General features: G+C 49.0%; 1 protein-coding gene across 4 annotated transcripts in view; it reads right to left on the bottom strand.

The window, feature by feature from the left end:
• Positions 1 to 13,332, bottom strand: part of ASCC1 (activating signal cointegrator 1 complex subunit 1) — a 33,661-nt gene that overhangs the window by 18,175 nt on the left and 2,154 nt on the right. For all 4 annotated transcript variants that reach the window (XM_018079951.2, XM_018079950.2, XM_018079952.1 and 1 more), the window contains exons 3-7: positions 12,924 to 13,026; positions 11,888 to 11,985; positions 10,262 to 10,440; positions 4,616 to 4,752; positions 2,414 to 2,533 (exon numbers count right to left, since the gene is read on the bottom strand). In XM_018079951.2, coding sequence (XP_017935440.1) covers positions 2,414 to 2,533; positions 4,616 to 4,752; positions 10,262 to 10,440; positions 11,888 to 11,985; positions 12,924 to 13,026 — 637 coding nt within the window. The remainder of the gene's footprint in view (positions 1 to 2,413; positions 2,534 to 4,615; positions 4,753 to 10,261; positions 10,441 to 11,887; positions 11,986 to 12,923; positions 13,027 to 13,332) is intronic.

The raw sequence follows: 13,332 nt of genomic DNA, 5'->3' as shown, positions 1-13,332 counted from the left end.
TCCAAAGATCAGGAAGGAACTCCACCCCTCAGCCATGCCAGCAACTACACAGAGCTAACAGGACATCTTGCATGAGACAGGAAGGCACACACCTCTCTCCAACACAGGCTGCAGCAGTCTGATCCAGCACAGAAAGCCACGTGGTCGCTGCTCTCCTCTAGTATTGGCCTTGCAGCTCAGAAACTGCTTTCTACCCATTTCCCTGAGCAAGGCACAGCAGGTTTCAGCAGGCAAGAAGTGCAAGGAGCTGCTCAGCAATGGTTTGTCTTGCAGGCCAGAAAACAAAGCAGAGTTTTCTGGAGAGATCACCATTTGTTCCCTCTTTACTGTTGGTCCAACACGGTGTCTGCTGGAATCTCAATGGAAGCAAAAACTGCTCTCAATCAACATAAAAATACCTGCTTTCACCTCTGCAAAGCTAAATGGTTTTCTGGATGCTTGCTAACAGTTAAGGAACTATATTAGGGGGGAAGTGCCAGATGAATTAATTTGCCCGTGAGGGCAGAACCAGCCTGGGCCAAGGATTAAAACTTCAATTCCTTGGCCCTCTCTGAGCCCACTGCTATGCAAAAAGCAAAACAACCTCTGTGGAAGAGAAGCCTGGCAGCCTCCAAGTGCCACAAGAAGCACAAGGTCTGAGCTAACAGCTCTCTGTGAAGAACAGATGAGACACCGGCCCTTTCCCAGAGTGGTGGTGTGGGGGGCTGTTTTCAGTTTGAAGGCAAGGTGGATTTGAAGAGCTGCCCAAAGCAGCTCTGCCACCCCTGATGCACATCAGCACTTTTTCTAGCATTATGGCTAAGTGGGTTCTCAGCAGAAGGGATCCAGCTGGCACCTGAACAGACCACAGTGCTAGTACCAACAATCCAAGCTGTCCTCAGAGGCAGGCAGACATCACTGGCAGTTCAGGCCCTACTTATGCTCCACAGGATACTCTCCCTGCTCCTCAGGCCGCAGACCTGTTTCCAGAGGCAAGCAGGCTCAGAGAACCCCAGAGCTCAGTGACTCAGGAGAACAGGCCCATACCTCAGCTCTCAGAGCTGGTATTTTAGATGCTCTCCACAACAAACCCACTGAAGGGCATTTGGGTCACCCAGTGTCTGCTTTCTTCTCATCTTTCCGAGTGCTTCTGCCTTCTGTCTCCCTGTGCTCTGTCTCCTGGCTGATCTCTAGCTTGCCCTGGTTCTCCACCCGCCTCGCCTGTTTTATCTCACCTCTTTCAGGGTAGGACAGACTTCAAAGTGGAAGAGCCAAGAAAAGGAAACGATTTCAATTCCTACTGCCTCCCAGCAATTCTTACATTTTTCATTTTCCCACCCATTTCCTTATCCCACTTCCGATCTCTTATTTCAACACAGCCTCCACAGTGTGGTTTTAAGCAGGTGGCCCTTCTGTCTCCTCAGCCCTTGAGGAAAGGAGATGCCAGAACATGTCCCTTCTTCCCTGAGCCAGTCCCTGCTCACTGCCTCCCTCCTCCAGCTGCACTGCTCCACGCTCCCCTGCTAGCTCCTGCTGTCCTCTGGCAATGGGAACGGACAACAAAAGGGCAGTGCTGTCAGGAAAAGAGAAGGCTGAGGCTCAGAGAGAGGAGGCTGAAGCTCTTTTGGCTACTCCCCTTCCCTCTTTGTTAATCACAGAATCCTAGAATGGTTTGGGTTGGGAGGGCCATTCAGGATCAGGGACACCTTCCACTAGACCAGGTTGTTCCAAGCCCCATCCGGTTTCCTCGGTCTTCCAGAAAGCACCAAAAGAAAAGGTGGTGCTGCCATGTGTGATGTACCTGCCAAAAACAAGGTGGAGGAAGGTTGTCCAGACACTGCCACATCCTGGGCAGTGCTTGTAGAACCAAAGCCATAAGCCCCAGTGGTAAACAGCACAAACACTGACACTGACACCAACCAGGCTTCAAGATTTCACAGCAGCAGCTCAGACATTTCACACCCAGCACCCTTTCCAGGCTGCTACAGACACAGCAACCAACTCTGTAATCAAGCCATGCTCTTCTGAGAACCTTCTGGGGTAACTGGGTTTTAAGAATAATTAAGTGCTGAAGAATAGGCCAGGCTGTCCAGATTAATCTGGATTGCAGGGTGGGAACTAGACAGCAGAGGCCAAGTCGTCCTGCCTTCTAAGTCATCTCAGGAGTATCTCCTTGGCCATCTTATCCCCGTGTGAGCTGTGACTCCATTATTCAACCTGACAGGCCACTGCAGGAACAAATGACACCTTTCAGCTGCACCACCAGTGACTGATTCAAAGAGCAAACACATCACTGCCTTAACCGGTTTAGGAAGCGAGGATGACTTCATCTTCCTGACTGCTGGCCCGAGGGCTGCCAGCAGGGCCCACCAGCCCCAGAGGGTTTCCCTGGCACACCGAGGGGGAATGAGGGAAAGGGGCCTGGGGAACTCACCTGTCTGAGCCGTCCTTCATGCGGACTTTGGCGTAAAGGACGTCGGTCATGGCAGGGTCGTCGTTCATGTACTCCACTCCCGCCACCTCCACGGTCAGGGGCTTGCCTCCGGTGATTTGGCTAAAACCCAAGAAACCCCTCACGTTAAAAAGCAAAATGCCACACCTGCTTTTGAAATGCAACCCACAGCGCTCCTCATGCACACGCCAAATATTTGGGTTTGCTAAGGGAATGATGTAAAATACTTTTTTTTGGCCGCAGTTAGACACCAATTTGAGGTTATTACACAGACCACTGAGGAGTTCTTCACTTTTCCAAATCTTTCAGGTTGTCTTCACTGAAAAAAAAAAAATCAAACACAAAAAGGTTCCCTACGTCCTAAAGCTCAAAAGGCTATTGTTCCTATTGTCTTACCATCTCAAGAAGTAAAATAGTTTAAATTCATCTGTTCAGTGTTTCTGACACATATTAAGTCGACCTGTCAGTGTTCACAGGCCACCTCAACCTCCGTGGTCATCTCAGAAAACCCACCAGCAGTAAACAGCACAAGTTCTCATTCCAGAGAGGCTCCTGCCTTCCCTGTGAAAAGAGCAACCGTGACAGAGTCTCCAGCTTGCTGATTTTCGCTGGGAAAGCCGCTTGATACAGAGCACAGTTCTAAGCACACTGCAACATCCCCCAGTAAGCTGAGCTGGTTTAAAGTCAGCTCCAGCTCCTCTTGCAGGAAGGCGACACTGCAAACGCGTGCAGGATGTAATGTGCACTCCCACACCTGCAAACACACTGGGAAGTGGATCTGCTTCCCAACACGCCGCCTCCTCGCCTTTCCCACCAGAGCAGTGCTCCCTGTGAGTAAGTGATGCCTTGTTTAACACCGAGGCCTGCTGGAAAGCACAGGGAGTGTCTGGGCAGGCAGATGTAACAAACACGAGTTAACAAGGTGAGCACGACTTTGCTCTGACCTTGCTCGGCTCTGGCTTGCCCGTGCAACCGCCTTTGAGGTTCTCAGCTAAGATTCCCAAGTGGAATAATGATTTCCCTTCCCAGTAAGGTTACTGGGAGGAGAACAGCACAAATGAACTATTATGCACATCACACCCACAGCACTAAAGGTTATGTATTTTAAAAAAAAAAAGGGTCAAAAAGGTCACATCTACCTTCACAGGGCACTGCCTGCACTTAGAAAAGGAAATGAAGGCTAATGAAGGTTTATGTGGCTAATTTTGCAAGTATATTTATTTGGGTGTGGCAGGGGGAATAACCTAAAGGTTACATTCAAGTGTTGATTCCCCCTCCACTAAAGAAAATGGGGAGCAAAGATTTTCTCCACCTCAGTTCAAAGCACTTATGAGGAAGCTGGCACTTTCAAAACATTGCAGGCAGAGCCTCCCCCTGGAAACAGACTCGCATTTCTGTTCAACAGCTGAACAACTGGAGCTGTCATTTTAAAGGCAGAGGTATGAATTTTGGCATTAATTCCCACAGATACCACCTGGCACAGCGTGGCCAATTCTTGCACGGAGGCAACAAATAACTGAATCCGAAGGATCCGTGCTCTGTGTGCAAAGGCTTGGCAGAAATAAATAAATAACCCCCTCCCTCAGGCCATCTCCAATTTCTAAGCTGAGCAGAGATAAGCTAATTACGGTGTCGTTGGACCACATTTGCAGCTAGAGCCCCAACATCTGCAGCTCGGCGTTAACAGGCAGCGAGGCAGCCGCGGTCCCGGAGCGGAGCTGTCAGGCTGATTGCTCACATGGCTCGGGCTGCCTTCCCAGCACACGGCTCCCACGGCAAGGAATGCGTGTCAAGGACACCTCAGCATCTGCTCCGTGCCAGAGCCCGCTGCAGGACACGTGCACAGGTGAGGGAGCTCGGCCCTCCCCCTGCAGCAGGGACGGGGCAGCGGCACAAACCTCGCACAAAAAAATACCCGGGGGCGCACGTGGGAAACAGAAATGAGCAGAGCAGGTTTTCAGGGAGTGCTGAGGGGCTGGGCTGAGCTGCAAGATGCTCTTAGGCTCTTTGTGGCTGCTTGGTGATTTCTACTGCTCCCATTTGAAAGGTTTCAGCTTTTTCCTAAATTTCTAGTGTTGAGAGAGACTATTGAGCTGCTTTTCTCATCACAGTCCCTGTCAAAGACAGCGTACTGCTTTCCCCCCACCCGACCCTTGGTGATGACATCCCTTTTCCATCACTTACTCCACAAAGTCCTCTTTGCATTGCTGTAGGAGGTCACACGCTTTCTGGATCTCTTGTTCATTCAGGAGTACCAGCGTCCCAAGAGTCAGGTGAAGCTTTGCAGGGTTCTGGAACAGGCTGCTGCTGACCCCGTGATCCTACAAATCAGTCAGTCCATCATATATAGGTGTCTTACCTCATCCACACACCCACCCCCCTCCATCAGAGGGATAAATACCACAGAGAACAGGCACTGAGCCCCTGACATTGGTACTTTTATCTCTAGTTGGGTCAGTAATGATTCCAAGTTGAGAAACAAAATTTCCCAGGCTTTGTGAGGAATCGAGCTCAGCCTGGCAGGAGAGGCACAGTCCCACAGCTCCCTGCCTGCCTTTCCTGCTGAACAGCAGCCTGGAAGCACATTCCAACAGGTTGCAATTTGGGACCCAGGACCAGCAGCACTCACAGGGTTTCGGGATGAGACTTCCACAGATGTTGAAGCAGCAGCTGCCACCAGCAACGAACTCAACACAAGCCAGCACAGATTTAATACCTAAGTCCATTTCTTGTGCAGTAACACTGGAACCAGCTGTAGTGACAAGCTCTAAATGGTCTCTAAATCCTGTCTAAACACAGGTTACATCTCACAACACAAGCACAGCTAATACCAGCTCTGATAATTACGTTTTTCTTCTTCCCATGTGCCCTATAGTTTGCCAAGATGAATTAAGTTTAAATTCCCTTTATAAGAAGAGCTGCGTGTTGTTGCTGGGGAAGAACTGTTCCCAGGTGGAGCAGTGGTTACATTCAGCTTTAAGAAACACGCTCTTTTGTTCTAGGATACTTTTAAAAATACCTCGAGGATGGTTAACACACCCATATTAAAAAAATTATTTCCACTTTGTGGCCATTTCCCATCAGCGCATTAAATAACCTCCAATTTTAACTCCAGAAGAAGCCAACCTGCCAGACCATAGAAACTTTTCTCCATCTGAAAAGAGTCCACTGACTGAGAATGACAGCTTTGAAGCTTCTAGCTGTGCTCCAGACTTTGAAATAAAACCTTTCAGATGTTTAAACACTGCAGTATCTCAGCCCATCAAGAGTTCAATGCCCCACATCTCACTCAGCATTTTTCATGCCTAATGACCACATCCAGACCCTTCTTTACAGCAGAGCTTATGGGCTGGACTAGGGACAAGCCAGGCTGCAACACAGAGGCCAGGGGCTTGCTCCAGCAGTCACAGGCTGGCAAAAAACAGGGATGGTCCCATCTCACTTCTCCCCGCCTTCCTCTCCCTGCAGTAAAAACCTTGCAGCTTCCTTTAATTCACCCTGCTGTTAACATGCATGACAGAACATGCTTTCTCTCTGTCAGCCTTTTTTCCCCAATGAGATCTGTAGCCAGAGAATATTTGGCCCATCACAAAACAGCAGAAAGTGGGAGAAGGTTTGATTTATCCTCACCACGGACAACCAGCCGGTGTCACTCCCACAGTGCACACAGATGAGGTACAGCAGCAAAGCAGTTTGCAGGTCAGAAAGCCAAAGCCTCATTTTCTGCCACAGCACGATTTGTGCTGTAAACACCAACCTGCCCCAAAAGCAGCCTTTTCCCCTGAGCTTTGCAAGCCCTGAGTGTGGGCTGAGAGCTGGTGAAGCGATGGCACGTCACCTCCCCGAGCCACACTACCACTGCCAGGGGGCTCAGCAGGGAGGGGCAGTGCACAGAGAGCAGGACAAGACCTAGATAATCTTCCTACTTTACTCCCTAGTATTTCAGACAGCTCCTCAAAATCCTGCTTACACTCCCTACTCTTTCACAGGCCAGCAGATCCCACTTCTCCCACACGTAAACGAGATGCTGCGTCAGAGGGAGCTCTCCCTGGAACAGCCAACGTTCCCACGGGTGTCTTGGCAGCCCTTCATGGCTGGATACTGCTTGCTGGGATGCAAAAAGGCTGGAACCCACTTATTCTAGTCCCAGATTATGATATGCCATCAGCGACCACTATGTTGCCTCACAGGAAGCCCTAAAAATGTCTCTAAAAATTTACTGTTCAAACTTGGGTTCTCTGAGGCAGGAAGAATAATCCCTTTATGCACCATCCCTACGTGATGACTGCCCATTTTAGCTCACATCTCTCCCTGACACTGCCCTGTCACAGTCAAAAAAAATCCCAACTCATTTACACTCAGACTGAAAAAAATCGTCATTTTCCCTCCCTCCTGCTAATTAAGACTTGGCCCTTTGCTCTCCTCCTTTAGAAGAAGGAGAAAGGGTTTTATCTGGAGTCTTCACCTCTCCTTGCAAAAGCTGTTCTTTCAAATTTCTGACCCTTCAGTAGGGAAACCACAGACCACAGGACACTTTGGGCCTTCTACATGATGAGGCAAAGGATCAACTCCTTAGCTCTTCCTCCCTGGCTGCATCCCCTCTACTGACTTAAAAGCTTCACATGTTTGCAGACAGGTTTATGTTTTGGGTTTTTTTTCCCCCTAATAACAGGATACTGCATGCCAGCTATATGCCCTCTGCCACCCTGATCCGCAAACAAAGGAGTGAGCCAGGAAAACAGCATTTCCTCAGGATTGACTGAAGATCTGCAGGCTCCAAAACCCCTCCCATTCTCTGTCCCTTCCACTCTGAGATACAATATCTCATTAGCAATGTTTGATATTTACAGGTTGCCATATATTACAGCAATCATGTTGCTTTTCCCTGCTACATCTGCAGCCTGTTCAGCCTGCAAAAACTGCATTTGCACAGCTCTCAAAGACCCAACTGTGATTTTTCACAGCAATATTACTGCAAAGTCTCTTCCCTTTTCCACCTGCATGCTCAGACAGACATTTCAGTTTTCCTCACCCTGACACCTACACGACTGTGTGAGGAGACTTCCAAGGTCATCCAGTCATCTGGACCTCCCACTGCACCACATCAGTCAGGAGCTGTCCAGGTGAGCCACCTCCCCGTGTTTATATTAAATTAACCTCCAGAGAGCCTCCCCTCAGCTCTGCTCAGGACTGGCAGCCTGACTGTACAGCATGGACAACACCTGAAGTGTGCTGTATTTCAACACAAGGTTTATCTTCTAAAAGGTTTTAAAGACACACACACACACAAAAAAAAAACTTAGAAAGCACATACACACCAACATAATGCCATAAAATATAAATGAATGGTTGTCATGGTAACTGCTTCAGAGAGAAATAGAGTCCCTCACAAATGCTCAATGGTCAGAAGAAATCCTCACACACACACACACACACACACACACACACACACACACACACACACTCTCCTGGTCCTTACCCTTCCTTGCTGTTATTACCTTTCATTCAAAGGCTGGAGTTTACCCAATTCTGCAATGTTTTGCACCAGGAAGAGAAACGCCCCGCTCCTGTCACTGAAACCCATTCAGATTTCCCCAAGTATCCTGAGCAATCCCGTTGCTTTGGACAAACCTATAAGTTCTCTTATTGCTCTGGGAGGCACAGTTTTGAATGACTGTTTTGTGTTAGTGATGTGCTCTCCAGCAGACCCTGCTGTGAGATGAAGTGGTATTAGAGTGGCATTACTGGCTGGAGGAGTGATTGAGAGATGGATGGGGCTGCAACACACTCCTCCAGCTAACAGGCAGCAATAAATACAGCCAGAAACCCTTCTGCTAACACCAGGAGAGGGAAGGGCAGAGAAATAAAGCACTATATATTCCTAGGCTACATGTATGCAACCCCCCAAGTACCTGTTACTGACTGAATCCTGCATTTCAAACCAAAACCAGGAACTCCAGAGCTGATTTCAGGCCCTTATGGGACTCACAGCGGTCCAGGCACAGAACAAAAACTGTAGGAAAGACAGAATGTCAGGCAAGAGGAGATAAAATGAACATGACCAGCCTGGTCTCAGCACTTCTCTGACCAAGGTTGGCTTGCTGCAGCTTTCTGGGACAAGGAGCACGTGAAGGTTTGCAGATGTTCCCAGGCAGCTCCTTCTGAATGTGACAACACCGAGGAAAGCACAAAGATAAATTTGTGAACATGTTTCTAAGGGGATGGCAGACCTCCCAGTCTCCCCAGGCATGCAAACTGGCACTTAAGAGTGAGAAAGAGAGGAACAATGTGACAGAGACAAGATCAGGAGGGGTTTGGAGAGCAAGTGAGATCACCAGCCAAGGCTGGGCCAAGGGAGGGCTGCAGAGCTGCACCCCAAGCAGGAGGCAGCACAGAGGAGCTCCCTGCAGGGAGAAGGGCTGGCCCTGGGACTAGAAACCAACAGAGGGAGCCAGGCCACCACTGACACCAGTGTGAGGTCCGGCACTCTGCCCAGCCAACGCCTCCTCAGGCTAATGTTTCCATCCCCCTGCCTGCAGGGCTCCCTCCGAGTCAATGTGAGCTTTAACAGAGGTAGTGCCACGGGCCAGTGGGGAGAGATGACCCTCCTGGCCCGAGGAAAGGGTTCTCATGGCATCACACTGGCTAATCCCGGGATCTGCTGGCCAATTTCAGTTGTATTTAACATCAGGTGGAAATCCCAGTGATAGAAAGCTCCTAAAATGTCATGGAAATATGCAGCTGGGAGGAGAAGAAGGGCTTGAATCTGGACTGCCAGGCAAGACAAGACTGGAGAGCCAGCTCAGGTCAGCTCTTGGAGATGAGACAACTGACATGCAAGTGACCACAAGAACTTGAGCAAGAACTGCCCAAATATCAGATAATTCACTCCCACGGCACGAAGACATAGGAAATTAAACTTCTGGAGCTGTGCTATCTGCACGATTGTGTTCTCCCCTCTGCAAGGCACGAGCAGGAGTGAGGGTCACGAAGGTAAGATTATCAGCCCACAGAGCCCCTCAGTGTGTGTGCAGTGAACCTGCAGCAGCCACAAAGAGAACTCTTCTCTCCTGCCCAGAGATGTCCTCCAGCACACTCAGAGGACACAGCAGTTTAATAACACCATTCCCTCTCCTTGGCCCAGCCCACTGACACACCACTCTTGTCAAACTAGATGCACACTAAAATAAACCAGGGAATACTGAGCCTTTCTTCCATTCCATTCCTCATTTCCCTGTGCCTAACTATTTCCTGCTGCTCCCAACGCAAGATCTGAAGGCAAGTAGGAGGGACTGTCAGCACAAAGTCTCCTGGGGAAGAAGGGAAGTGATGAGATTTGCAGGATGCCATGTGCTACCAAGTCATTTCTCACTCAGCTCTGGCAATGACACCCATCTTCCTTCACTGTCAGGAGCCAAAGGAAAAGTGAAAGAAGCAGCAGCAAACTCGTGAATTCCTATCTGGTTTCATGGTTATGTAGGAATCATATAAAATGTAGAAAGGTCCACTACATTATTTAGTGGCTTTCCTATTAAAAATAAAAAAACCCAACCCTTTTCTGAATCTTAGATATCCTCCCATCTAGGAAAACCTCCAAGGAGAACAAAATACTGTAACTAACAATTTACTAAGTAAGTCATTCCACCTTTCAGAAGATTTCACAACAGCACTCAACAAATTCACAGCAGACCCACCAACTTAAGTAACAGGCCTGTTAAAAATGCATTCCTAGGAAACAGAACAGAATAAGGCCTTCAAGGTAAACACAAAGAGCTCTCTCGACAAATGAAAAACAGCACTCTGCACTTTAATTCCCATGTGGATCCTTACTTGTGAGCATTTCTCCAACACTTCCTCCTTGAACTGCAGGAACTTCTCCTGGATGGCAGGCTGGTTGAGAGCAAAGGACAGGAAGTGTGTGAAGGGCTGCTTCTTACGGAAGCTGTCCAGGAGCACATCGATGCGCGTCCGGGCGGAGACGACTCCGCTCCGCTGCTGCCCGGTGATCACTGCAGGGAAACAAAGCAACACCCGGTGATCACTGCAGGGAAACAAAGCAACACCCGGTGATCACTGCAGGGAAACAAAGCAACACCCCTCTGCCTCCCGGGAACCTAAACAAGGAGTCATTAAATGGATCGTGGCATTACACAAATACTTGTCTGTGCACTTTAAAATATCGATATTAGAGGATTTTGTGAACATTTCACCCAGGAGATGCCGGGGGGAATTAGAAAAACCTGCATGCCAGCACCTCTCTGCTGTTAGTCCCAGGCTCCTGAGGAAGCAGTAGGAATCAAAATCCCCAACCATGCACTGAGAAATCCTGCCAGACTCCCCGCTTGACTTAAAATGCCTGACACGGCCGTGTTTTCCTCTGCAAAGACAGGATGATTCCATCAAAAGTATCCCTCTGCTCTCAAGAAAGTCAGCTCTGAGTGCCTAAAAAACAATAACTGAGAGTCCATCAATTCAGCAGCCCTTCAGATTTCTAGAGCACTATTTCAAGTTTTCATAAAGGCAGTCAGAGTGAAGAAGCAAAGAAAATCTATCAAGGATCAAGATGGCCTGTTATCGTTTGTTCATGCACTTCAAGGCACCAAACGGAGAACACTTGAGCTTGAAAGGAAAGAACCACAAGGAGCAAAATTTTCTTGGCTTCCTATTATTACGTGATTTTAATATCTCTCAGCCTTTTTAATAGTCCTTCACAGTCCTCAGGAAGAAGTCAAGATTCACTTCTCAAGAAGTACCACCATGTTCCCGTGCAGCATCACAGTGGGATCCCCCCAGCACTTCCCCCTCACAGCTCTGTCACAAACAGAGCTGCACACCGTGCCAACAATCCCTGGAGCACACCCTAAGGAGCCCTCCAAATATCCACTCTGGCAGGTCCTGCACAGGTCAGCCCTGATGAGCAATGTCTCCTTTCTTTTCAAGCCCCTGGAAGTGATGAGAAGGAACATATGGTACCAGAAAGGCTGCTCTCACTGTCGGGATCGAGTGACAGCACCGGAACGGCAGCAATGTCATCTAAACACTTCTCATATTAAAGCACATGCTGTTGTTTATTTTGTGCAGAAACACACAGGGTTCCTTTCTCTGGATGTTTAATTCAGTTCCTTCTTAACGGAAAAGGTACTGTTTTAAAAGCAAAACCAAAAAGGGCCGAAGTTCCCAAGCCTGTCATTCAAGGCCCAGAACAGTGAAACTGTTTGTTGAATTAAAATAGGCTTTTTTTTCCAAAAAACCTTGCACTGCTTTGTAAGGATTTATAGACAGAAAAAATAACATCAGAAGAAAAGTGAAGTGATTTTCCCAGGGCCATAAAATGAGTCAGTGCTGTGTCAGAAACAGGAATTAAAGGGAAAACACCTCCTGTTCCCCTTCCCAGCTTAAACTGTGTTTTTGCAAGAGCCAGTGAAAGCACATCCGTTTTGTGCATGTTCAACTCACCAATTTCTCCTTCCACTCCAGGCTTGGGGATGCTGATGGAGGTTCGAGTCTCTGTTTCCAGCCTCTTCTTGGTTTCCCCTTTCTTCCCAATGATATACCTGGAGGCACAAAGTGCAAGAGCTTCACTCACAAAGTGTTGCTGGGCCACTCTCCACCAAGTGTGTCCGGCCAGGAGATGGCCCAGGCTCTGAGCTGGCCCCAGGCACCTGGGACCCCCAGACTCTGTCCTTCTGTGCTGGAGGGATGCACACACACAGCACACAGATGGTGCAGGACCCCATCCAGGCAGGGAGGTGATTCCCAGGATTCCACACGTGTGCAGCCTGGGACCATGGGACGATGTTGAGCTGTGGCTCACAACTGGCTTAAGTTAAAATGAGTCAGGTGGTCCATGACAGCTCTGCCCAGCACATCCTGCCACAGCCTATTTGTCAGCTGGGTTATCCTTTTTTCCCATTATCCCAGCTGAAGAAAAACTAAGGGCTTTTTTTCTGCTTTTTGCTTTGCTCAAGGTAGTCATTTGCCAGCATACAAATACACCACGGACCACTTTTCCTTCTCTACATTTCAGCAAAACTCTTAAACTAATAAAACTGTCAGAAATAACTAGACAGAGCTTTGAACACCACAGGCTTCCCAGTAGACACTGGACTGGAGTCAATAGCCAATTCCAGTGGTGTGTGCTTGCTCTGAAAGCTTTCACAAACTTCCCCCTGCCGGGCTGCTCGCCCCACTTCTTCCTCCCCTTCCTTCTCCCACCCTCCCTGATGCTTTTATGTTCAAGGGAAGAGATGCTCAAACGCTCTCCTGCCAGCCAGCAAGCACCACCTGCTGTCCCTGCCAGGGGGATGGCAGGGAGTCGAGCGAGGCACCACCACACTGGGAAGGCAGTGCCAATTTTCCAAATCCACAGCACGGAACACATTTCGGAGATCCGGCGTTCACCCCGACCTCAAAAAGAAAACAAATATTCTGTGCTCAACTGCTTCCTCAGCTGGCAGCAACTCAAACAAACCCCACAGGCACACAGGCTCACTTGTAGAAGGGGCTGGGAACCTCCACCCGGCTCTGGAAGCCTCGCTCAGTCTCCTCCACCACAAAGGCGTCGCAGGGATCATCGTCCGCGCAGTCACCGGGGCCTACCAGGGAAACCACAACCTCTGAAAAGTTTGGCAGCACTTTATGTAGGACAGCAGTCTCCTCCCAGCCTTCTCCCAAGGTTAAATGAAGGAAGAAACGGGCTCCTCTCCGCTGAGGATAACTGCTTTTTATTTATCACCTTGCCACCGGCTCCGGAAAACATAATGACTGCTTCTAAATCGGGCGGGCTGGGAGGCGCAGGAAAGAGGCAGTTATAGCCCAGGTTTGCTCTCAGCTGGAATTTCTGCAATTCCCACACAGTGGGAACGGACTCTTCTCCTGGCAGGGTGGAAGCCACCAGCTTA

Source organism: Manacus vitellinus, unplaced genomic scaffold (genome assembly GCF_001715985.3).
Source record: "Manacus vitellinus isolate BGI_N305 unplaced genomic scaffold, ASM171598v3 scaffold_48_pilon, whole genome shotgun sequence".
NCBI lineage: Eukaryota > Metazoa > Chordata > Aves > Passeriformes > Pipridae > Manacus > Manacus vitellinus.
This window is presented reverse-complemented; position numbering and strand designations above follow the sequence as displayed.